Source organism: Hypomesus nipponensis, chromosome 23 (assembly GCF_054491055.1).
Source record: "Hypomesus nipponensis isolate SF chromosome 23, ASM5449105v1, whole genome shotgun sequence".
NCBI lineage: Eukaryota > Metazoa > Chordata > Actinopteri > Osmeriformes > Osmeridae > Hypomesus > Hypomesus nipponensis.
In genome coordinates, this window is record NC_140383.1 from 24,026,303 (window position 1) to 24,049,350 (window position 23,048).

Below are 23,048 nucleotides of genomic sequence, written 5' to 3' on the forward strand. Positions count from 1 at the left end.
TTTCTGCAGAGGAGCAACTAATAAAGAACTGCTATTATTAAAACGTTCCAAGTGTGTGTGTGTGTGTGTGTGTGTGTGTACATTTATTTATATATATGTATATGTATGCTAGGGCATATAATAATGTGTATATTTCTCATTCATAATAAATTTAATAAACACCAGGTTTAAAGGTACAATATGTCACTGCTTATTGTGGAACTGAAAAACATTATTTGATATGTTGAACAGCAAAGCAGTAGTTAGTTCTCAAACAAACAAGTACAATTTGATGTCTTCTTTTTTGAATTAGGTTGTTTGTTACTAGTAACTTCCAACATGTTTATAAAAATGATCACATCTTATCCCTGTGGTTATGTTTAGACAGTAAATGAACACATTACGAGAGAAAAAAAGCCCAAGGCCATTGATTATGTTTAATTATTCAAGTATGTATTTTTTTAATATAAAAAAACATACGATATATATCACAACAATCCCTTTCAGGATAGGGCTTAATGCGTTCACAGTCAAATGTCACAATAGCTTATAATTCTAGAATAAAAAATAAAAAAAACACTGAAAAAAAAGAATGTGGCTGTAAAAGCCTTTCATACTCTCGAAAAAATCATAGTTTCCTGTTAATTCACTAGTAGTGCTTCAGTAAGGTACTGATATGCAAACACAGATGATGGATGATACATTCACTTAGGAATGTAAATAGTTACAATGTACATTATCACTTGCACAACATTGTTAAATTGGGTGATCCATTACAGTGTTACATAATAAACTGACACAGCTCTCTGTAGTCACAGCATACAGTCATAGAATAGTTGCCAGTCTGATGAGAAACAGGAAGCATGATGACCATTCATTATTTCAAGCTATAAAAAATAATGAAACAATTTATATCCAAAAGCGAAATAAAATAATTAAGGTTGTCACTTTCCAGAAAAAAGAGACAGTTGCATTAACGACAAATAAATCCAGGCAAATTTACATTAAGATCTTCAGAATTCAAATAAACCGAATTCTAAGGATCTGTCTGAGTGTACCACTTTACTTATAGAGGCGCAGAGTATCTCCCTAGAAACAGGCTACTCTTCAAATGAAAACAACTTTAAATAACCACCCGCACGGTTTAACGTCTGTAGATTTCAGATTCCATTGTTATGTTGTAGCATGTTTTTAAATCCATATAAGAGGAGGCCTGTTCCCTCAGATAGTGCAGCCTTTCCAAAACCAACAAATCGCAGAAAAATGAGTCAATGATTTGTTTTGTTTGAAAATGTTACTTTACAAAAATGAACTTTACAGTGTAGATGTTCTATTTCGACTTCTGGACCACAAGTTACAAAATGACCAGTAACAACATCATGGTATTGTTTGTCTCAATGAGAACATGCACTTTACAAGCCTCGTGCACACATGAACAGCAAGGAAATTACTCACTGTCAGCATATCCCTATGAAACGATGGGCCTAAATACAGCAGTATCAACATCTATTTGTTAAAGACTCATTAAGATTGGCTGAAAGTCTCGCTGTTTTACAATTCCTTGTAGCTCTGCTAGAGTACCAGTCTGACAGAGAAGGCAAACAAGAAACAGAAATGGAGGGAGGAAGGGAGAGAACACAAGTGTACCAGGACCTCGGACGCTGCTAGCATCGGAGGTGTTTCTTGCTGGTCATGTCGTTCCAGATGCGATGCATTTCCTCCGGTGAGATCTGGTGGACTGTAACGACCCTGCGGTACCTGCACAGGCTGTAGGCCATCTTCCAGTGGTTGAAGCCGCTGTTCTGGTAGGGGTGGACCCCCAGCTTGCGCAGGCACAGCCCCACGTACACGTCCTCCAGGTGGAGCAGTCTGGTGTGCAGGGAGGTCTTGTAGATGAGCTCGGCCACGTCTGCGGAGAACACGTACCCCGTCCCCGAGCAGAACGGGGGGTACTTGCTCTCGGGGTACAGGTCTCTGGGCATGTACCACTTGCTGCGCATGTCCCTGATGGGCCCTCCGTTGATGACGTAGCCCGTGAAGTACCTCCTCCTGGGCTTGGTGGTGGGCTTCAGCAGCTTGAAGATCAGGTTGTCCATGTTGACGAAGATGTCGCTGTCCGTCTTCAGGACGTACTGGGCCTTGGAGCAGAAGGTGGCCACCCAGCGCATGCCCATCAGGGTCTTGAGGGTCAGGTTGTGGTAGGAGTCGATGAAGTCCTCCACCACGATGTCGTGGAAGATCTGGCTCTCCTGCTCCACCATCTGGTTGAGGACCGGGTCGGTGTTGCGGCCCAGGAGGAAGAGGGTGACGATGCGGACATCAGAGAAGGTGCTCTCGTCACCCCACGTCTCCCGGATGGCCTGGCGGGCGTCAAACTCCTTGTGAGTGGTGCTGATGAGGATCACCAGGAAGGGGGTGTTGGTCTCACATTTCTTGGGCTCGTTGATGACGAACTCAAAGCTGTGCGGATTGAGGGGCCGTGTGCGGATGTTGCTGAAGGTCGTGTTCTTGAGGGGCTTCGCGGCTTTCCGTATGGGCACAGACAGCTGCCCAACGTAGGACGATGTGGGCCGGGATATACTCAGGTACCAGAGAGCGCTTGCCCAGCAAACGACTGTCAACAGGTACAAGCACGAGACTTTTGAAGGCATTCTGCTGCATTAGGCTGGGTTTTTAATGCATTGAATCTTTAACAGCTTACTTTCCATTAGCAGTGTTTCTCCCAGTAGGGCAGCATTATGCTGCTCCAACGTGCAGAGTGACATTAACTGACAGTAATGGATCGCTTTAGCCAGAAACAATGTGGTTCTGTTCTTTGCCTATTATTGCGAAACCGATTTGAAACTGCAAAGATCTCCAAATCTTCCTCTTGGAACTTCAACTTCTCCATTTACATCTGCAAAGAGAGAATAGTGATTTATTAACACATAAACCTGGATACACACCTTAGGACCAGAGAGAACATCCATCTGCTGAATGGGAGACTGGAAGGCATTAAATGACATCTCAAAAAGTTATACATCATTGATCCTCAAAAACACAATTCAGCAAATGTTCACCAGTCTGCCGTGTTTCTAGACTTGATGATATCCAGTCTGCCATGTGTTTCTAGATGATATCCAGTCTGCCATGTGTTTCTAGATGATATCCAGTCTGTCATGTGTTTCTAGATGATATCCAGTCTGTCGTGTTCTAGACTAGATGATATCCACCAACCAACAGCTTTCGACAGCAGCTATATCTTTGAGAGATCATTTAATCCCAGTGGTGTTTATCATTACATTTGAATAAAAAAATTGCCAGCTGCAAGTAACAGCTGCAGAAATAGACTGTCCAACACGTTTTTAAATGTGTAATAGTTCACTTTATAAACATTAGAATGTATTACTATACTATGACATTTAATTTTAGTAGTTGTTTAAAATGTACATCTGAGAATAATCCCCTTTTCTCCTGAAGAACCAACACTAAGGAAACAGCTTCACATTTTCTTACCTCAGATTGTCAGACAGGTTAGGTTGGTTTCAGTATTTACTATATCATCATTGACATGAACATTCCTACCCAGCGGGCACACAACATCCTTCTGACGCACTTCTGGGGTCAGAGTTCGGTCAAGAGACCAAGACGAAACCGAAAACCACACATGCTCAGGAGATTAACGGGTTCAATCTACATTCCAACTGAATGATACAAAATATAGAAACATACATATGTTAAGTGTTAAGTGTAAGAGCGCTGACCTAAGTGACCAGTATTCAGTATTTATGACATAAATATTACATATATACATATATATATATATATATATATATATATATATATATATAAAGGGTATTTTTCTTGCACTACAGATCAGCTAGTGGCACAGTAAACAAGCTTCTCTGTTTTATGAAACTGTTATGATGGACCAAAGGTAGTAAACACTTATATGACTCCTCTGCTCATACTTCCAATTTCAATCTTATTAACCGAATGGATTTTAGCCATTAAAAATGATCTCATTGCATACTTAATGCCAGTGCCACAATGGTCTGTTTTGTTATACAATCGATAGCAGGAGGTTATATTTAAGGAGACAAAGTCAGCCATGAAATATTGGGATATGAAATCACAAACAAAGCAGTGAGTCAAATGGAAACCATTGAACTGGACATGCATTTTTCTTGGTCACAGGACATTTTACAATGACTTATTTAAAAAGGCACACTGCCCAAACTCATAAGAATACACACTTCTGTGACGCCTCGACTTCACACCCACAAGCTAACCTGCCCAAGAACTCCGGAACACTGGAACTCCTTCATGCCGAGCCAGTCGCAGCAGATCCTGGCATACAACAGTACAGAGAAGGATGTAGGTTTGCCACAGTTTGTTTGAAAAAGCCTATGTGTGCAATCTCCAACAGTCATCTCCGAGAAATTGATGTACTCTTTAAGTGCACTAGTGGAACTAGCTGGAGTAATGTACCATTACAGACAAGGACAGTAGAAATGGTCAGTGCTCTCGTTGACTAACGTACCATGACAGACAAGGACAGTAGAAATGGTCAGTGCTCTCGTTGGCAGAGTGATGCGGCCCTGTGGGGGGCCACCTTCCAGTGAGAAGATCCAGCACTGACTATGGTGGAAATAGCCCCATCTACGTGGAAGAAAAATGCACTGGTGTCACAGAGTCATTACTGAGCCCCACATAAATGTCCCCCATCCACTTTTCAATATATCTGGGCCACCCAGGGCCATGAAGCAGAGAGGGGCAGAGGCACTGGGCTAGGTCTCCGACTGAAGCTGTGTTGGAGCAGGCGGTCTGGGGGATATGAGAGGTTTTTGTCCTTCACTAGCTTGCTCAGACTCTTGTAAATCCTTTTTCAATTATTTTGTCATACCCACTCAGACAATGATCTGGTGACAGCAACGCCCAATGTTCTATGCCTGAACAACGTTTTGAAATCACATGCTGGTTTTTTTGATGGAGGAACAGCCAAGACTCCCTCTTGTTCAGGTAATCCACACTTGGGTGTTTTGGGGAAAACGCTCTGATAACATTTCTGAAAACACACTATCACTTTCCAAGGCAACACCACCAGACATATTAACTGGACTTTATATTTGATAAAAATCTGTCTCAGTCTCCGTGACTGCAGCAACAGGAGGAATACTGCTAGATTTTACACAGTCCCAGAACTGGCATACTAACATCAACAATTTAGCAATAATTCTGTATAATAAGCCACTCAAGCCATTAGACTGGCAGTATTGCACATGTGCTGTCCTGTAGAAGCCTCAAGATGCCTTGAGGTATTGTCCTGTAAATCCGCATAATGACACAACCAACTAATTAGACTGGATTCAAGGCAGAATTACACACGTGTCATAGAAAGATGCCTTGTGGTATACGACAGATCCATTATACTGTAAGGCGACAGATCCATTATACTGTAAGGCCTGCCTCTTTTGTGTGGGATGCGTCTCTTTCCATTCTGTTTCTCCCCGACCCGTCATCACGCTGTCATCATTCCTCCTACGTTTCTCATGACTTCCTCCTCTCTGCCACCTGGTCATGAAAAAATGGATCCGGCTCTTTTCGGAACGGTGTAAATGTCTGATTCCAATGGTGTATTTTTTCTTTAGTGGTGCTTTTTTTTTAAACTTCCAGGGGGCGAATCATCGGTTTTAAGTCTGTGTCTCAATGTGTCATCAAGGTCTTATTTCTCAGTGGAGGAAGTTTGTTGAAGGTGGAGGAACTCTCCCACGCTCTATTCAAGAGTTATGTAAGAATCTCTTGTGCTACAGATTGCCCATCCTCTCCTCTGATGGATACTGAATCAGCATGCCATAGTGACTGAGACGGGGGATACCTGTTACAGTGTTCTGGAGAAATGTTTCTGTCAAAACCTAATAAATCGAAGACTACCTAAAATGTTGCAAATCACCTTTTTTTCGTAGTGGAGAATCACATGGAATGTGTAGACAGACAGAAACTGCGTGCTCCTGAATACCTGATCACAGGTATGACGACCAGTGAAAGAGTGAGGGGATAATGTTGTTGATTAGTGGGATCATTAAAATGAAATGAGATTTTCACATCACTCATGCTCATGTGTGCACACATAAATGCATAAGATCAAGTTCCACCAGCCAGATCAAAAATCTCAATTTTTTTTCTTCTTCTTTCCTTCCAGTCCTCTCCTGACATAAACACAGATGTTATTAGGTAAAACCTGGCTAATCTTTATTAGGTGACAGCACATTTACTCTGCAATTCATAAAATATAAATTCTTCCTTAATAACCTAGCATTTTTAAGGCTTGGTCAAATGAATCACCAGCTACATTAAACCTGAGCTAAACGCTTTCACAAAATGTATCCCCAAACCTATTGTCACAGACAGAAGATGGCACCTTATTTCTCAATTTCTTGGAACAGTAAGTTTATTGTTCCCTTAATGAGCTCCTACTGTTCTGGAAATTTGCCTGCTTAAGACGTTGCTGAGATGCACTTCCAGACAGCAGAATAGACAAACGCATTTTCAGCTGAAATATGCAAGGCATTTCGAGTCCATCCCTGCTTAACACTCCGGTCAAAGGAAAAGGCCTTGGTGGTGAAAATGTAGTCATGACAACTGCCATTCTGTTCACACAGTCCATGACTCTCAAATGACAGATGGTGTTTGCACAATATTAGTCAAGTCGAGAGGGTTTCGACAACAATATTTATAACGTTTGCGTTTCAAACGTTTTTCTTTCTGTAAAACTTGAGTGAGAGACAGGAACTTTTTGTCGCCATGGAAACAGGCGGGAGTCAGACTTGAAAGGGGGTCGGGAGGGGCATTAGGCTGCATGAGAGACATAGAGAGAGCATGTGCAGGAGAGAGAGACATAGAGAGAGAGAGAGCACGTGCAGGAGAGAGAGTCATAGAGAGAGAGAGAGAGAGAGCACGTGCAGGAGAGAGAGTCATAGAGAGAGAGAGCACGTGCAGGAGAGAGAGACCGGCTTCCTTCACATTGGTAGATCCGACCCTAATAAACCGCCTTCAACAGTCCAACAGTGTAAGGATGGGTTCCAGGTCCACAGCACGTACCAACGCCTCTTCACTGTCTGGAGTTGTTCAAGCACAAGTGGCAGAAAAACTTTGCTCATATTGAGCTTGAGAACCCTATTGGCTATCGATGATGGCATCGTTTGACCTGGCAGGAACAAGAACACCATACATTTCAGTTGATCAACACTGAGTCATCAGAGATGCTTTAGGATCTGCAGGAAGCTAGAAATGACCTAACAAATCAACCTGCTTGTACTGCACATGGTGTGGACAACCTCCAGGTTTATTTGAACGTACAGCGTGTATCTGGATGTTGTGCATGGATGGGTGCATGGATGAGTGCATGGAAGGTGGGCTTTTTTGACTGTGCTCAGATGACTGCAGCTCCAGAGCCCTGCCACTGGGCAGAGAGCCAGACCTTTGCTGGGCAATTACTCCAATCCATCTCCATAATACTGGATGTCACGAGGAGAGCCAATCACGTCATCCGCTACAGGATGTAACCACACCAGGTCCGTTGACTGACAGAAGGGACGTGACGAATAGAGGCACAGCTGACAGAATGTGCCCTCAGTTTAGATAGACACTCATACCGTCTCTCCTCCTAGAACTCTGTAACTGTAACTTTGAGAAAGTCACCCAGAAAGTTTGATAAGGACTCCTTGAGCTTCCTTTCCCTGCACGTGTAGACGGCCATCCTGTTTGACACCCTGGGGATCCTAACACAATACTTACATAATCATTCCAAGCCACCAGAGGACACCCAATTTCTCATGATTTATTGTAAGGCTGCAGACAAACTTCTATCGGGACCATAACACAAAGACGCCCATTCATCAAAAAGTGACATAGAAAAAGTGTTCTTGTGTGTCTGCGTAGAGGTTCAGGGTTTACACGGAGCATGAGGTTTGGTTGGTGAGAGGACCATAGTACTCTGCTCTGGACACTCACAGAAATCACTTTTTGCAGCCCTTTACTGATCTATGGACAGACCTTTCACATTGTGTAGACACAATCTGGTCAAACTGATGACATCTGGTACAATACCAAACCATTCACACCATTTGGGATATTTATATTCCGTGTTCCGAGTTCTTTTGTTTGTCCTCTGAGAGTGGGTATTTTTCTAAGATATGTTGCAGAGCTGTGCCTCAAAAGAACTATGAAATGACATCTATGGTATCCAAAGAACATGTCAAACAAAGATACAAATAGAACTGAATGACACATTATCAGAGAAACACCAACCTACTTTGACATTTTTTCTTTTGTTCAATATTCCTTTTTTTTTTTTTTTTACAGACAGCAAGTTTCTTCTTTGCCGTAAGTGACCAAAAGTGTCGTTATAGTCAAGTGTCATTGTAAACGCAAAAGAAGGATTTCAAACCACCTGTGTCTGTGAACAAGGAACAATATATCATCTGTCTGCAAGAGCTGCTGTACAGCATCTGCCAGCTGTATCTCCTTTATCCCTCATGTCATGATACTGTGGCAATGCTCCTCTATTCCTTTATAGTGGAAACAGACATGAAACCAGTCCCCCTGTGCTCAGTGACACATACAAGGCGAATAAATCCCTTTCTGATTCTGATTCTGATAAAAGCTTTCCTAAAGGTTACACTGGATTCTAATAAGCTGCTATTCTCAGAATGCGTCGAATAAACAACGAGGACAACAATCACAATGTGTTTTCGTTGTTGTTGTGTTGTTGTTTTTCTAATGTAACTTATAATTGAGACATAACTAGCTGAAAAAACCCGGAGAGACAAGCCATGCGGAGAGGAGATGAGATGAAAACGATATGGAAGTCGACAAGCGGAAGCGCAGCATGTGGTACGTTTTCAATCTGCTTTCTGTCTCTGTCTCCCAGACACTCGTTTGAGCATTGATGTTCTCCAGCTGCAGAGAGAGTAGCACACGTATATGGAAACAGACAGGACAGAGAGAGTAGCACACGTACATAGAGACAGACAGGACAGAGAGAGTAGCACACGTACATAGAGACAGACAGGACAGAGAGTAATACACGTATATTACAGTATTTCAAGACAAATGTCCCACTTACAAGCAGTATTAAGCAAGAACCACCAACTCTCCCTCAAGTCAGCTACCTTCTCTGATGTACCACGTTCTCCCTCCTGTCCAATTACCCAGAATTCACTACAAAACCAATCAAGGAACTACCTATTGATGTCAATGTAGTTTTCTGGCATTTAAAGGAGACATGTCCCTTTACAACTGTGAAGAAATGAACCTCAAAATATGACCCGGTTACACGTATATAGAGACAGACAGGACAGAGAGAGTAGCACACGTATACAGTATAGACAGTATAGACAGTATAGACAGTATAGACAGTGTATACAGTATAGACAGTATAGACAGTGTAGACAGACAGAACAGAAAGGTTGTACTGTGGGAGTCACTTAGCCCTTCCTTGTGGGTGGGTAGGTCGTTATTCTAAGCAGACCTAGTACGGCAGACCCCCCTGCAAGAGATATAAAATACTTCATCTCCAAAAAGTATCGGTATAACTTATTACTCTCTCTGTTTCATCACTGAATGCCAATTAATGCTCTGCCCTAAACGGAGGCTGTGAGATCTGCAGGACTGTTTCCGGGGAGATCAATGGGTTCAGGGCGTCAGACCGCTGAGAGGGGATCTGCTGCTTTGGAGCTGCAATTGGAACTTTTGAAATCTGACGAAGATGGAACTCCCTTTGAGATCAAACCCCTGGGGAAGCACAAGACTTCAGGCCTTTCTGATATTTGACTGAGTGATGTTCGCTATAATGTAGTCAACCATGAATATCTAGGAGATGTTGGAAATTTCCTCTGAGATTCTCCATGTACTTTAAGCACCATAACCTTCATGAGGTAAAAATCTTCTCCAGTACCCTGAGCAAATTATATTAGACACTCTGAAATTAAATCCAGCTCACCATTCCACAGTTGCCCATTTCAAGGTCAGTACCCTGATATCCAGGTAGACTGTGATCATCCTGCCTGCATGTCTGTTCCTCCTAGACAAGAAACACATGATTTCATAAATCAAATGATTGCTAATCCTATTTAAAATAACAACAATGCCTACTTATCTTGCACCCTCTAACACATTAAGGAAACAGGCATTTACATATTTCACGCCTGCGGCTTGTTTTAAATTGTGAGCTGGTTTTACAGAGAGCCAAACAACATCGGAAAATCTATTGGGCAATTAAAGGAGTAAAGACACATTGAGCTAAATTAAAACTTTTGATTGATTACGCAAAGTTTGAAAAGACAAACAAGCTCGTAAAAATTGGCATCCTTGTCACATTACTATTCCATACACAAAATATAAAAGCCTCACAGGCAATATCCATTGTGAGAGAGCGTTAATAACGGTTTAAAACCTTGGCACTCAATTGAACGCCTCCCTTGCTTACTAAAACCGTTTCAGTAAATTAGTCTGACACGGGGACGAGATTGTCTGGTTTCACGTCTCACGTCATATGTACTCAATTTGGGAACGATTTCATGTTCAGAAATGCGAACAACATTCGTGGGGCAGGAGACGGGATCAGTCCTGTGAATGCCTTGGTGTGGCGGAGGGCACGGTCTGCGTCACCGGAATTTTAAGACGCACCTGTTTTGAGTTGGGACTAATTAGGACGGCTATATAAGCCGAGATGTTTCCGACTTCGTTGTGGAGTCTTATTCTTGTTTCATGTTAATATCCGAGTGGCGTCTGACCTTTGTTTTGTGAAACCCTGTTTATTTCAAGTAAATACCTCGTGCGCTTTCATCCAAAAGACGCTGACTCTTTGCCCGCTTTATCACACTTGGCAACACCATATGTTGACCTGAGGGATAGGGGAGGGGCAGGAGACATCTGGCAGAGGGTCCGTTATGGTCTGATCACAGCAGTCAGCACTTATGCAACCTTGAACATTTTTAACAACTTATAAAACACAATACCATCTAGTATAGAAATGTATGACCAATCGTTTTTTTTAAATCTCAACTCAGAATCCTCGGTTGCAAAATGATTACACATTTATTATCTCTTCATTTCATCATGATTTCTGAAGAGGATAAAATCAATTCAAATGGAAGCAAAGGACAGTTTGGTCCTGGAAAACAGCAATCACTGGGATCTGGGTTCCTGCCCCTCTCCCTCACAGAGGCCCTATCTGCTCACTGCTCAGCAGCCTAATCTGGGCCTTGCACTTGCAATATCAATACTCTGCTAAAATGGATGCTAAGAGCATGGCTAATCTTCAGATGGCGTCAAAAAGCCAACCGACTATCAATAATCCTCTTAAATAACCCCCGGCACATGACAACCATACGCAGCAGATTGATGCTACTGCAAAGTAAAACCAGTAACTAAAGCTATCAAGCTCCCTCCTAAGCATGACTTATTGAGCTCTACACCAGGCAGAACACGCAGTCTTCTAGGAGAGATCTTATCTAGACCCACTTGGTGGCAAAGCTGTTGTTGCTAATTTTAAGCCTGGGCACAGCCGAGGCTGTAAATAAATCATTAGCTGCATCTGAAACAATGAGAGTCATCTCCTAGGTTGCCGGGGGAGACGGCGGGTGGTGCCAGAGGAGTAATGACTCCCACCCGGGGAGGAGCAGTCACAGATCCTGCCTCCATGGCTCTGGAAGGAGGACCCCCTCCTCCTCTCCTCCACCCCCTCCTCCTCTCCTCCACCCCCTCCTTCTCTCCTCCACCCCCTCCTCCTCTCTTCCACCCCCTCCTCCTCTCCTCTCCTCCACCCCCCCACCCCTCCACCCCCTCCTCCTCTCTCCTCCAGCTGTACCCTCCTGACCTGCGGTGCTCGTGGCTCCATACACATCTCTCCCCACCCTAGTAGATCTGTCCCCAGCCAGCTGCAGTCCACACATCTCCCTCAGAGACGCGAGGAGGCCGTACTCCTGATTGACAACGCCGGCGTTTGAGCTCCCAGAACAGCTGCTGCCCAGCGCTTGCCCCCCCCCTCCCCCTCCCTCCCCCCCCCCCTCCCCCTCCCTCCCCCCCCCTCCACCCCCCCCTCCCCCGATGCACCCAGCGTGAGCAGAGTGCCCCCTGAGTGCCCAAACAGCCCGAACAGCCTGCACGTACGTCTAAAGAACATCCAACATGCACCTAGCGCTGTGTGGGTCTGGGACTGGCCCCCAGCCTCTGTCCCCTTCTGCTTGACCTTAAGTGTCTGCAGCCAAGGGAGCGTTTGTGACGCACATTGTATCGTGGGTTCACTGTGCGTAGGTACAGGATGGTAATGTTGTGTAGTGTTGGCCTGACAGCAGAGAGGCCCCCCCCCCCAGGAGTCCTCTCCCCCCCAGGAGTCCTCCCCCTCCAGGTCCCCCCCCCCCCCCAGGAGTCCTCCCCCTCCCAGGAGCCCCCCCCCCCCCCCAGGTGTCCCTGTGATACTTGACTGCAGGAAACTGTTGCAGAAGAGGAGAACTGAAAAGGGAACTTTTTCATCATTAGCTGTGCCTCCAGTCACTGGTCCTCCTTCACATAATGATGCTGCAAGTACGGCACTCCATGTACCCGACTCTATAATTACATTACACTGTTGATGAAATACTTCATCTGACATTTAAACAAATATTTGTTTGGAATTGACACCAAGCACAACTGAGGTAATGAGCACATCCTAAATCCAATTCTCACGACACTGGTGATATCTCAGATTTTGCTACAGCTTGAAAAACAAACTCTTATAATTGGATAACAACAGAAGCCTTAAAAGAACATCTACTTACTAGAATGTAACATCATCCTGACCCCTCAATAAGTATTTATAATCATGACAGGGTGTATAATATAGACTGGGATGGCTGGTTTTAATAGGGTTTATTGTTCCTTATAAGCCTTGTGAAGGTTCTCAGAGACCTTATTGTCTGGTTTTAGTTCATCTTCATAGAGCTAAATTCTACCATCTCCCTACAATTGCCATTTCTGCAATGGGATCCATTGAATGGATCAAATGTGAATAATGATACAAATAGGTTTTACTATCCAAGACGCTTTGCACATTGCTTTAGCAAATTATTCTTAAAATGCAGTTATCCCAAGCCAAGGGCAGGCCGACAGAGTTAACTAAGGTGACTGTGCTGTTTCCTAAAATATGCAAAGTCATATAAAAATAATTTCCGGCTTCAGAACTCTATCAAACTATTGTGGTTAGTCTCGCCTCGTGGGTGAACGTACCGTGAAGAAAGTTTTAGAGGGCTCGGTATCTGTACCGTGCTGTGGCGTACGAACACCACGAGGATGATGACAGCGACCCGACATGACTAACAAGACTATCTTAGCCAAGCAAAACATCCCCGTCCTACACAAACAAGTGCAGATGCCGTCACAAATGAGCGCAATAAATTCTCCTTTGATATGTAATTGGCGTAAAAGACATCTGCCAGAAGGTGACAGCCTTCGGATGAGGATTGAACGGGATTCCAGGTCCGCTCGCTTCCTCCACATTGATTGCTCTGTTCGCTTCAGGGACGACAGTGCGAAAGTGAAACTAAACCCATTATTGGTATTCTATTACAGATAGCTGCCTCAAAAGGATGAGGAGGAGTCTGAAAGTGTGACATCACAGAGGCATTCATTCAGCACTGTGTAGTAACTGACAGGTGTAAGAGACATCACAGAAGCATTCAGCACTGTGTGGTAACTGACAGCGGGACCCCAAGAGGCCTCAACTGTCTGGCTGTTGCTGCAAAAACATGGCGATCGGAATCGTGTGTACACAGATAACACATCTCAGCTTTACACATGAAAAAATAAAGACTATCAAATTACTATGCAAATGCTTATCTTCTAGGAAATGTCAGCTATATGAGAATCCGTCCTCAAATGCCAGACTTTGAGTGACATTAACCCAACTTAACGCATATTGCTTTCCTGGGAAGGCAAAGAAAAGCACATGCGACACGTCCTTCTCACACAAACGTAGTGTTCAGGGCCTAAAGCCAACCTCGCTGGAGCTTCTAACATATACCTTCTGAAGACAGTTGGAACTGAAACAATTATGGCTCCACCAGCACGGCACTCTTTGAGGTGATTGGCTGTCCTGGTATCATACCTCTCACTGATTGGCTGTCCTGGTATCATACCTCTCACTGTCAGTCTCAGAGGAGAATCCATATTAGCGAGACGGTTCTGAGATTACAGTCAGCCTGGCATTGAAGCACTGTGTTTGTGTGCTTAAATGAGACAGTTCTAATCATTTGCAACCAATTCTTTCAACAGCAGGTCGTGTTTTTAAAATGAGCCAAGCCACGATGAGCGTAACGAGAGCCTGTATGTTAGACTTCCATCCAGCCCAATATGCCCGAGCGGCGGGCAGGTAGTCATTAGAGTCGGACAGCAGATGGCCTGCACCCTGATTGGTCTCTACGCAAAACCATTAGGCCGTGTTTCTCATCACCGCACTGCTGCCAGGCAGCGGAAAGGAGCGCAGGATCCAATCAGGACAGAAGTGTAAAGAACACTCCAGTAATCTGGGCCTGCGTCGGCCCCGGAGGAGCGGAAACGCTCCGTTTCCGTGCGGATGTGCACGGTGACCATGGCAGAGCCAGTTTCAGTTTGATCTACCGATACGCTGAGACAAAACTGGCACGTTTGAATATAATGTGTAAAAATCTAACACAACGTGGATTAACATACCTATACGTCAGGGAATAAACTGTCCAAATTGGGGAAATATCAAAAGTGTATTTTCTATCTGTTGGAAAGCATATGTTGCATGTCCGAACACATTCTGTAACTGCCTTAGCTTATAGAGGGTTTTCATCGACGTCACGTTCCGGGCGGTAACCCGGATGCGCGGCCAAACGTTCCGGGCGGTAACCCGGATGCACGGCCATTGTGGGGGCACTCGGTGTAAACAAACAATGGAGTATTGTGCGCTTTGGATACTTTAAGTGAATGTAGCCATGTCTAAACAACCTAAAAGCTCATCAAGCGCATCCAAGATGCAAAGGCATATAGGGAAGGTCTTGGACCACAAGAAAAGGCGCAATATTTTGAGAAATTACGATTTATCGGCGGTGCGGATCCCTGTAGCTCCCTCTTCTTGGATCCGTGACGACCCGGTGATTCTTCCTTCAGTTGCATATCCCAATAAAGTCAACTACCTGGTTTTCTCGCCAAGCCCATACACAGCGGAAGACCTTAAATCCTACAAAGGTTTGGAGGCCTATAACCAGATGGTGTGTGGATGGGTGAGGGGAGACGCAGTACCAAGTTATCAACGACCGTTGTGTTGTGAAGGCCAAAGTAAGTAATGCAATAACGTCTTTAACCAACCCAACCTAAACTGTATGATATCATTACGATACTCAAGGTGTAGGCAAGTGACTCTCAATCCTGTTTTTTCCCTCGTAGATCTTGGTTGAGCATTGCCAACCACAAAGCGCCTCCTTTCCTTTGATAATCTCTGGCATTCCTCGCCTTGGTTTTTAATAACTTTTGGAAGTCGATAATATTCCAATTGTTTTTCTTGATCTGTCCTATTGGTACAACCTAAAACACGGAAATAATTAACCATTTTCCTTGACGACGTTCGGTATATACTTCAGTGCCTGTGCTTTGTTGTGATGCGGAGTGCCTCAAAGATGGCGACGTCCGGTCTGATGACGCGTCGTGAAAATCCTCTATAGGGCAATATGTATGGACAGAACCAGCAAAGTGCCTGCATTATCACAGTGAGGTGTTGATGTTGGGAGATGTGCAACTCTGCTTTCATAGTGAGTAGAAGCAGAGGGAGTCCCGGTTCTGTCTCTGCAGCCAACGATCATCTCAGCGGTAAATGAAAGTTGTTATCAAATTATCTATAATTTTCCAGTTTCCAGTGATGTGGTTTTAAAAGCTAAAGAAACAGAATCAACAAACCACATTCTATGTGGCTGAAAATGCACTTTAAAGGCTGAGCACTACCTGTGTTTCATGATAAAAGACTCTTGTGACCGAGGGACTGTTTTGTCAAGCTGAAAGGTGGACTGGAAACCTTAACAGTGCTAAGTATAGTGATCGCAAAATCGTTTTTTTGTCCTGTACTTCCTTTTATCAGCTTATGTTAATGCAGTTTGGGGAGCTCTCTTAGCCCTGGTCCAAGTTGAGAATGTACAAAGGCTTATAGCAGGGCTCACATTGGACTGCTTCGCGGCTTGCGCCTTCCTCCTAATGACTTTAATCAATGAGTCAAAAAACCTCAATCGCTTTTTATGAACATTTTTACCTTGAGGCACGATCATGTTGAAAAATGAAATGGACCATTTCTGAGCGGGTGACTGCACAGAGTCGCCCTGAGTGAAAACAGTGCTTTGACTTCACCACAAAGAGCCGACGATTCAAATCAGTTTAAGTGAGGAATAATCGTTCACAAATCACGTTGAAATCATAAAAGCCATTTCAAAAGAACGTCTTAAAGAGCTTTTACAACTCTACACATCAAACACGGGCTCATGATTGAAACATGGGGAGGGGGGGGGACCAGCTGGATGATACTGTAAGGACTGGTTTGCTTGCCTCTCAACAATGAACCAACATCTCACAGGAAACGGAAAACTCTGGTTTTGTTGGTCCCATACACTGAAGATCAATCAAACGAATTAGCATTAAATTAATGACTAATGAAATTGTTTTTCTCTTTTAGAGATGAAGAAAATCATAGCCTTGTGGAAAAAAAAACCCCATCCCAAAGCAGGTGAACAGAACTGAATTAGCAGGGCCTTCTTGGGAGATGAAAGACAGCAGGGCTTGTTATTCTGAAGAGGATGTTCTCAGAAGCAGGATCTCTCAGGAATGATAGACTGAACTTTTAATTAAGAGTTGTGGTCTTGTTTTACTGTGTTTCTCACATTAGCATCACCAAAGAGAATAATTTAGAGGTGAAACCGGAACTTAATTAATTATAAAAACAACAAGTAGGATAAGATGAAGCTGCCACTTAATCAAACGAATGATTTGTGAATCGACACTTCCTTTGCAGGATGATTTCAGGTGTCGGTTGAAAACCTTGGGCTAGCTTCTTCTGCCACCTTCTTCTAAGAAACTCCCAGAGAGGAGGCTGTGAGTAGATGAAACATATTTGACAAAGGAGATAGACCCAAGGAGCCAGCTCGGTGTCATCCATACATTGAGAGGTTGATAAAGCTTTGTGTTCGTGCAACGTACCGTCACTAAATCTAGAACATGAAACGAGGATAAACAATTGCATTTTCACTTGACCTAATTCTTAAGAAGATACTTTTCTAACCATATGGTCTCGGCCTGAGAGAGAGTGAGGCTTTGACTGAGGGCTAGATTCTCCCATGATGGCGCAGGCCCAGGACGATCCTCTTCCATGCAGCTGCTGTCATGGTTTGGGTGTGATGGGGCCAGATGGCCTGCAAAACACTGGACACGCCGGACACGAGCTCTCAGAGCCTGGCTGCTGTACAGCAGCCGTCCACCTCAGGGCACAACACCAGTAGTGTGGACGTACAGGAGACAGAAGCTCAGCGCTGAGGCCGGTCCTGGAAGTGATAACTGATTTATCATGAGTGGTACAGTGACACTGGCAGCCATGCTTTACTTACTATTGTATACTTGGAATACGTTAAACCTTAAGAAGCTGTCTTTGAAGCCGATACGAGTCACTCTCAATGTCAAAGGGCAAACGTTCCCGATTTAGCTGGAGGTCCCTTAAATCTCACTGACCCAGTGTTGACCCAGATCAAAGCACCAGGACTATTGATTCCACATGCATTAGTCAACTGAAGCCGCTCATTCGGAGGTTAGCGGGGGGTTTCTAATGTGACGTTTATGATCCCCCACACCGACGAATCCACAGGGCACGTGCGACTTGCGAGACCTGCTGATGGCGAAAGGAAGCAATTTAGGCTCCATTACCTCCACACACGTTAAGTCTTCCGAGATCGCCCCCTCGTCGAGTCTTAATCCGGGGGCCCGAGTCAATGTAAACAGGAGGACGGTGTTGTGTCATGGCTGTGACGCTGTCCCGGGTCAGCTCTGATGAAGCCTCCCCCCCTCCTTCTGACACCTCATTATGCAGGAAAATGTCTCATTATCTGACAGTTTGCGGCCTCCCTGTCAACCTTTGTCTGGATGCACATCCTCCCTCACTCCCACTGGGCAAGAGAAATGTCATCAAACTGCGACCGAAAAAAAAGGGCTTTAATCACTGTTCTACATCAGGAAGCAAGAGTGGCATGTTCCTTGGCACACTGTCATGACAGAAAGGTTTCCCACACGACCGTCATCTGTTCAGGTCCGCTGGTGTTCGGAGACTAAAACATGACATCCATTGTGAACATATGCAATGAAAAGGGATGTTTGGAAGGTTTATTTCAAGGTTTATAAACAGCAGCCCATCCCCTGACAACAGGCTGTTGAATTAGCCTAGAATACAACAAAAAGGGCAACAGGGACTTGAAGTATTTCCCAGAAGAGTGGAATAAAATACAAGGATTTCAATAGTGTCTTTTCATTACACTTGTTTACACGTAATGAAGCACTCTGGCTGTAATTCATCAGTTTGTTGTACACAGATTATTCAGTGGCTCTTGTCTCAGTTGTACATGGCTCTTTTATGACATTCTTATTAATGCCAAACACCTTAAAGGCAGAGCTACATGGACTATGTACTGCCTTCTCCATCCCCTCTCTCTCCCTGCCCTCAAAGTGCAGTGATGAAATATGTATTCACATTCAATATGTTAGGAGGCACGGTTCAAAGACAGGACCAAAGAAACAGCCTCCTCCCTCATCCAATCCCGTGAGGTAAAACCTGCTTTCTTTTCCCACAACCACTTCCTGCGTACTGTGTCCCTTTAATAATTTATGAGTCAAGTCAAAGCTGTGAGGCAAACACAATTACAGCGGGCCACCATGAGTCAGTCTGTCACCTGCAGAGCGCTCGTCTTCATTAATCATCAGCCTCTGAAGATTCCCCCGATTCCCTCAACGGTTTTCTCTCTCTAGGATTATTTTACGCTAGTATTTGTTGGGCTAAATTCTTGTACATTGCTCATTATATCAAAAGAATAGCTCTGATTCTTTAGAAAGACAAATTATTTTCAGAATTTTGTACTGATTTAGGAAGAAATGTCCACTTTTTTTGCAAGTGAGGCGAGTCTACAGTGTGCAGAAAGTCAGGGTGCTAATGGATCAGCAGGCAAACAGTGTGTGAGTGTGTGTGTGTGAGTGTGTGAGTGAGTGTGTGTGAGTGTGTGTGTGTGTGTGTGTCAAGCAGGGACCAGGCACAGCTATTTTAGAGAGCAGGAGAGGCTTCATGGTGGATAGGGAGGAGGGGCGGGGGTGGTGAAGAGGGAGGGGGTGGATGAGGTGGTGGAGGGGAGGGAAGGGGAGGAGGTGGAGTCAGTAGCTCAGGGGATCTCAGTGTTAGAAGGTGTAAAGAGATCCAGTAAAGTCTGGACAGCTCTGGAAGGGTGCTGGGTGGCACATCCTAACAGGTGACACCTTCCAAATGAGGTGCTGTGAGCTGTAATCAGACGGCTTGAACTCTATCCACTCTGGAACATTTACAGCCACATTCTGTATATTAGTCTATAATTTATACCAACCCAGAGACTTGGACACATCGTCAGTCCCTTTGTGAGGGTTGAGTATATGAACGCATGCATATATTACAATACGCTATTACCCAAATGTGTAAAGTAACGCGAAGGCCAGAACTGGAAGTTAAAAGACATACACCCACCATGCTAATTGCTCTCTTACTCTGGTCTTGACTGATACATTTCCACGTCATAAGCAGATGGCACACTAACAGTGCCAGGATTACTACTCCAGAATTGCAGTGAGATCCTCCTACATTTAGGCCATGTAACAAAGCAATGCCTGAGGGAAGGAGAATAAACACAGTCCTCTCCTGCATTCAAGCTCCGTCAAGAACACGCACCGATCGGGCCAAGATTGCCACGAGTACTGACTTGGGTATTTTTGTAGTGATCATTTGAAAACCATCCACTCCCTTCACCCTGTAACACTGCAAGCCGCAACGTTACTGTAAAATCAATACTACCTTTATCCTCTGTGGAACAACAGACGAGTGGTTTATGCTCTTAGCTTCTGAGAGAAAGAGAACTTGTAATGGCCTAATGGCATTCTCTCTAATGGACGCTTGGACTGGGATGACAAATGTGAAGGAGAGTGAAGGAGGACAAGCTAAATGCTGCATCCACATCTCTGTGCTTCACTCCGTTTTCCTTTTGATTCAATATCAAAGATCAGCCTTTTCCGTGCTGTCTGTGAAAACAGGAAGAGACAGTCCCGGTGATGCTGAACAGATCAAACCTGAACAGATCTGGGATATTTAAGATACCGCGCTGCACTTTGATTCTATCAGGCTTCATCTTGACATAGTTTAGGATCTTTCTGTTTTCCCTGCTCCAACGCGTACCTCTGTAAGTGTCTGTGTTATATTGCCTTCGGTCACTGTTGTTTGTTCGGTCTGCAGTAATCATCCCCACCAAGCTCTTGAACGCAGGGTGAGCAGGTTGCGTATTAAACTCCAGCCGTAGCAGAAAATGGAAAGTGCCCTCTGCTGAGGCAACAGTGATGCCCGGTACTATGAGCCTTACCTCATCTGACACCCTGTAGCCCAAGACGACATGCATGGCTCTCCGGACAGACATTAACCCCTGCAATGGAGTTGACCGTTGACTAACATCACGGCTCTTTATTTTAACCTTGTAGCCCAACAGGGATGAAAATAAGACGCATTAAGTTCAAGCAACACTGGGGATATGAACATTTGCCCTTGTGCCACCTTGACCTTTTGCCACTGTATGAATAGATTTGACCTCCATGTAGCAGTAGATGGGGATTTCAAAAATAGACAAATGTGCATCAGATTTTCAAATGGATAGGAAATGAGCAGTGTCATCCCAATGACAAAACAACTCCCCATTAAATACACCATCATGTCCATAATGTGCTTGACCTCCAGCTGAACACAGTTCATCCTTTCTGTCCACAATAAAAACGGAATCATACAACATTTACTGATCCAAAAACATCACTCTGGCAGTTTGAGAGGTCATCATGCTGGTCTTCCGGAGCCATTAACTGTATGAACACATTCAAAACAAAAAGGGTTCACAAGACCAATACAAAGCAACAACAGTACACTTTGGCACTTATTTTTTGGTTGTTCACATTGTATACTTCATGTTTTGACTGCCCGCAATGCTTTGGGGCCTTATCTTGTTGTTATAATCAGTGACCTATGCACTTTGTAAAGCTCTCTCTTGGAAGTCGCTTTGAATAAAAGTGTCTGCTAAATGAATACATGTAAATGGAGTACACAGAAAGAGGTTTCTCTGAAAATGTATTTAGAGAGTTCCGTTTGAACAGGTTGTCTATTTGCCTTCCATTTTAAAGTAGAGAGCAATTTCAACTTAATATGGTAATATAGTAATATGAGTAGAATTTATTTTCCATTAGTTCCTACATTAGCAAGCCCGTCCTCAGTAACCTCTAAAATAACTGAAGTCCTTCAGACCTTGAGATACTCTAAAGGAACTGTGGCTCAGGGAACCTGCACATTGTGCATTATTTATCATTCAACTGATGGTCATAAAAACGCTGTCGTCTGTATTTTCCTCAGAACTTGTTTAATGAAATCTTAAACTTCTGGGGCAGTGACTCTGCAAAAGTGGCTTCTAAGCACAGCCCGACTTCAGGGAAGTCTTCTGGGAATCAGATGGCTGAGCGGTGAGGGAGTCGGGCTAGTAATCAGAAGGTTGGCGGATTGATTCCCCGCTGTGCCAAATGACATTGTGTCCTTGGGTAAGGCACTTCAGCCTACTTAAATGTCCCTGTACTTACTGTAAGTCACTCTGGATAAGAGTGTCTGCTAAATGACTAAATGTAATGTAAGTCTAGCCTGACTTCATTCAATTCTTGAACCCCAGTGATTCTTCCAGTGTTAAAGGAAGGACAAAGCTTGTTCACTCGTCTCTTGGACTAACCAGCAGGCTAATGAGAGAAGTGGATTTGCCTGATTTCCCTCAATAATTCAGGCCAAATGGATCTGTTTATGTTTATTGATTAACTAAACCCAGTGTCAGCTGGGTTGCATGAGGTCAGTATATTTTGTATCTCAGATGGGTGCGTAGCTGAGGTTTATTGGGGCTTGAGGAGAACCACTTTCCACACAAGACCTCACAGAGACCAACCAATAGCCACAAAACCGATAAATAAAATAATTTCATTGTGTATCCTCTGAGTGCAGTGCTTACCTGAAATGTGCATGCTTGTTGAGAAGTAGTTAGACGCAGTATTGGCTCGTGGATTCAAGCAAAACTGTTACTTTTAGTCCTCTTCATAACAAACCACAAGCTAAAATGACTTTGAAATCATATTGGGTACTTATTAAACTCATTGATGTTCCTGAGGTAGAATTCTTATGCATGAAAGACTCCAAGGTCTTATCAAGCTAACCGTTCATTCCCCTAAGGTCTGGGGCTCCTTAGACGACCCAAGAATTGAAGATGGTATTTTTCCTTTCAGGAATGAAAGTCAATGCAATATCTTTTAATTCATAAAACTGGTCATTTCTAAAGACCTTTGTGTTTAATAAGTAGCCAAGGTCCACTGCACTATAAACACAGCACATATCAGCAAATATGAATACCCTTTTCATGTAAAAAAAGGACTTTAATTATCTCAAAGACTATCTGTGACAAATGTTAATAGTTGCTCCATAGAAATATAAATGAATATATGTTAGGATAAGAAACCTTAATTGTGTAGAATTGGAAGAGGTCTGTTGAATGCCTGTTGTTCCTTCATTAAATATGCATTTTAAATCAACACTGGTTCAGCAACCTAATTACCTTGTTACATTGAAAGCTCTGTTTTGCAATGCTAAAGACATCACCACTCACCACAACTGTTTAAATGTCCTGCTTTTGGGCCATTTGGTTTCATTTAGTTTAATTCATCAGATGATGCAATATTATCTGCTACTGGCAACTTGTTTGCCTCATATTTCA

General features: G+C 43.8%; 1 protein-coding gene across 1 annotated transcript; it reads right to left on the bottom strand.

Moving 5' to 3' along the window:
- Positions 1–1,495: 1,495 nt before the first annotated feature.
- On the bottom strand, positions 1,496–2,856 carry b3galt1b (UDP-Gal:betaGlcNAc beta 1,3-galactosyltransferase, polypeptide 1b). The gene has a single exon (XM_084689414.1). The coding sequence runs from the start codon at positions 2,628–2,630 to the stop codon at positions 1,644–1,646; it is 987 nt and encodes a 328-aa protein (XP_084545540.1). The 5' UTR covers positions 2,631–2,856; the 3' UTR covers positions 1,496–1,643.
- Positions 2,857–23,048: the final 20,192 nt, after the last annotated feature.

Coding starts and splice junctions, on each gene's coding strand:
- b3galt1b (XM_084689414.1), bottom strand. CDS start 2,630: ATGCCTTCAAAAGTCTCGTGCTTGTACCTGTTGACAGTCGTTTGCTGG.